Source organism: Hyposmocoma kahamanoa, unplaced genomic scaffold, assembly GCF_003589595.1.
Source record: "Hyposmocoma kahamanoa isolate Upper Pololo Valley unplaced genomic scaffold, ASM358959v1 82254, whole genome shotgun sequence".
Taxonomy (NCBI): domain Eukaryota; kingdom Metazoa; phylum Arthropoda; class Insecta; order Lepidoptera; family Cosmopterigidae; genus Hyposmocoma; species Hyposmocoma kahamanoa.
Genome location: NW_020654144.1, coordinates 13,133 through 16,968, shown reverse-complemented (window position 1 = coordinate 16,968; position 3,836 = coordinate 13,133). Strand labels below are relative to the sequence as shown.

Genomic DNA, 3,836 nt, shown 5'->3' with positions numbered 1-3,836 from the left:
TGTTACGGTTGAATGGGACATATAGTTACCAGTATCTTGAGGAAAAGCTATATCAGTAATAGACAATAGCCAATAATTGGGAACGAGATTCGTGAATTCTAAGCTGGGCACACGTCCTTTTGATAGTAGCGTGGTAGCTGCAACACGACTGAGAGGCAAAGGTCTGCCATCACTTGTTTCTCTTGGTTCAGAAGCTGCGGAAATAATAATTAAAAATAAAGTCTAAATCAAACAATTTTGATATTAGTATCAAAATAATTGTCGGAGCATGACCGAAAGGGAGACAGTATCTACCTAGTATAATATCTTTCTACATTACTTTTGTTTATAGTGACCATATCGAGCCTTAGGGTATACAAGAAGTGACCTGTGCGTACACAGGAACCTTCAAGTTCAGGTTCTGATCCAGTTCTCAAGAGGCTAGTGCCTCGGGTGAGCATTGCACAACTCTAACGGTTGCCACCGTTAAGCCTAACTCTAAAGTTCACTACCAAATTTCCTCTTTGGTGACGGAGCTGTAAGATACGCTCACTGTCCTAACTCTCCGGGCTAGTCTTCTATCTTATTAATTGCGCACTCGCTTTATAAAGCATTTAGCATCCATTTTAATCCTTAATTTCATGTGGCAACCGAGCCAACATGGAATAACGATCATCATGTCATACAACTACGTCGATGATCAATTAAGCGCCACCCTCTTTATGACCTCACCAGTTTGATCTTACGTGACATTGTAAATAAAGAAACCATGATCGAGACTGGCTAACGTGATTTGTAGATGGACTAGGCAATCGTTTCGTAAACCCATTATGTGAACAATGAACCGAATTCTGTTACACGATGTTCAAAGTGATGTTGGCTTTGATATACTTTTAAATATGCCAACCTTACTATGTATGACTGACCGGCTAACGGATTGGCAGACAGTGGGTTATAAAAACTGTACATTTTGTGTGTATAGGTTATGCAATTACTCTTCTCTTCATTGATGGCTCTTTTTTGTTGGGAAGAAGGTACCTCAGTATTGATCCCATTTATTCCACCTCTAAGGGTGGCAAGCCCTAGCTTGCCATCCCCTAGGATGAATCCGGTTTCGCGCACTTTCCGGTAACCGGTTTCAATAAAACTTGGCAAATAGATGCTAATCCACGAACTTTTGAGGTCGGTTTTTATTTTTAAAGTTATAATTATGTTTAGCTGCTTAAGTGATTTCTTGTGAACGACAAGACCAGACAGATTTAATTTTTTTTATAATAATAAGTGACAGTTGCAGTGCCACTCAGAGCTGAGTTAAAACTCACAAAGATCTGAGGGGCACTGCTACTGCGCCCAACACCCTGGAACATAAGTTGACAAGTTCCATCCTGTAATTTCACCAGCACACTTACCGTTCTAAATCGGAACGCAGTAATGCTCACAATACTGCTTGGTGGCAGAAATAGGCAGCACTTCGCTGGACTCTTTCATATACGAAATTTGTGATGGTTTAATTACCTTTATGAGGATTAGGAGAAAGTAGTCTTCTCCAAGGTGTAAATGTGGCTCCATAGCTAGGATATAAGAAGTTATTGCAAGTGCCATCTATGCGGCTGAATTGTTCTTTTTCGCAGGGAGCTACTATTCTCGCACATGCCCTAAAATATATGGCAATGAATAAATACGATTATTTTTCATACGGGTAATGAATGTAAAATTGTCCGGTTGAGGCTATTTACCCGTCATTCAAATTAAATATTGGATTTAGTTAATAATATATATAAAAGAAACCCTATCATTTGCTGTAGTAAAAGTGCCTTTAGAAAAATAAAATATTAGAATCTAAAGCAACTATCGACTATCCTTAGAAAATTTAAAAAAATTAAATATTTACTCACTCGGAAATATTTAGCCGTTCTTCATACGTGGATTTGGATATTTTTTCTCCCGAAACAGTGTCGTAGAAATCAGCATTAGCCGAAGCTAATACTACCAAAAAGAATATAATTTTCATTGCTTCTCCTCGTTATACTCTTTTTCGGTAAATGTGACTTAAGATCTTTATCCCTTATATTTATACAGTTTTTGTTGTTTTACATAACAAATACGACACGTATTTATTTATTGACAGCTGAGAACACACTTGCTTACGGTCGTTTTAACCCATGCCCAAATATAAATTAAATATACTTTTGTTATAAAATTTCAATTTGTGTAATGTTACTAAGGTCAGGAAATACTATTTTGAAAAATTTGGAAAAAAAAACATTTTTGCACTCGTTTGAGTCAAGTAAAGGTAAAATTTTTCAAAGTACCCCTTTTCGATGTAAAAAGTTTTCTGACATTTCTTGCATTCCCATCCGTCATTCATTGATCAGCAAATAACGCAGCATTGTTTTGGGTTAGTGTCCTGAACAATTATGGAACTTACCTTCGGCTAATGACAAAGATGATCGATCTTTTTTCTATCTTTCTAGCCATAAATTAAACCAAGTAATACTACGCCGAAACAAGTGTTGATCTGTAGAACCATTTTTTCTGATACATATGTAAACGCCAAGCATTTGGACCAGTCAGTTCCTCACTTACTGTATCATCTATCTTAACGCGTTAAGTCCTGTCAGTTAAATAACTTTTCAGAAGATTATGTGCATGGCCTCTTATTCTTAAGTAGTATAGTTTTTCGAGGAGAATTGGAATTGAGACTGTATCAAACGCATTTGCGAGGTCTAAGACTATGGCTAAGCACTTTCTTTTCAGTCTTTGTGTTTTACAATGTAATCAGTTCATGCACTAACGCAGTCAGTCGATTTGTTAGTTTTAAAGCCGTATTGTGTAGTTGCCGAGAGTCTGTTCTTCTCTAAGTACGTTATTAGCCTATGGCTACGGGGCGACAGTTATCAAAGCAACTCTTAACTCCATTTTTATGGACATTTTAAAATACGGGGCAATACTCCTATTACAAAGCACTACTGGTTGAATAAATATGTAAGTGGTGGTATTAGGTGATGCTTCAAAATCTTGATAAATGAACAGGGTATTTTATCAATTCCAGTAGTACAGTTGAAAGGGTTGTAACTCTAACTAGCGGTGACCAGGTTCACGGCAATGAACCGGGAAACTTCCGGTCCAAAAAATTTATTAAAAGAAGTAAAGTAAAACGAAAGGCTGTAACAACAAAAAGGTAAATGTAAAAAACAGGTACAATAGTATAAAACACTCCCTACACTTTATAATGGATATTAAGACACTTACCCCTAAATGGGCCGAGTAACTGAATTACAGATACGTAATCTTAGGTACATGAAAGCTGTAGACTGTTATAGATTATTACACATGATTTAGCTTATTTAATGACGATTATAAACGTAGTAAAGAACCAAAATTAGCGATTATACGCGATGGAATTTGAAACAGCTCCGACTGTTGTGGCGGTCGAGCAGGGAGTGACCGTGGTACGAAAACAAAATGAAAAAGCGAAGGAAGATGGAACAATTCAAAATTAAAATTTAAATTGTATTTAAAGTAAAAGAAAAAATTATACGATACATAAAGGTGAAATGACGGTGTAAGTAGGTCACACCACCACACAGTCATTTCTCAGAGCACAATGATTTTTCCTACTTCAGATTCATCAATATCAAATATAACGAAATAGTGAGAAATAGCCATTGAAGGGTGCTGAGTGTGACAGAGATAGTTATTGTCGTAGAGTTTCGCCTTTTTAGCTAAGTTTCTATCTACATTTGCAAAGAAATTATTTGCGGAATTAAATGAAATCGCTGCGGTAGATGTATTTGGAATCAGCTGATATGCAGACGAATTAGTATTACTGGTGTTAGTAATGTTTTTGATGACTC

The 3,836-nt window shown here is 36.5% G+C and overlaps 1 protein-coding gene across 1 annotated transcript; it reads right to left on the bottom strand.

Annotated features, from left to right (window-relative positions):
* Nucleotides 1-6: 6 nt before the first annotated feature.
* On the bottom strand, nt 7-1,992 carry LOC113234282 (peroxidase-like; the record flags this gene model as incomplete). Its single annotated transcript, XM_026469582.1, has 3 exons — nt 1,875-1,992; nt 1,495-1,634; nt 7-194 (listed from the first exon to the last, which is right to left on the bottom strand). Coding segments are annotated over exons 1-3 (444 nt in total), but the record flags the coding sequence as incomplete, so codon positions are not given.
* Between the last annotated feature and the right edge of the window lie 1,844 nt (nt 1,993-3,836).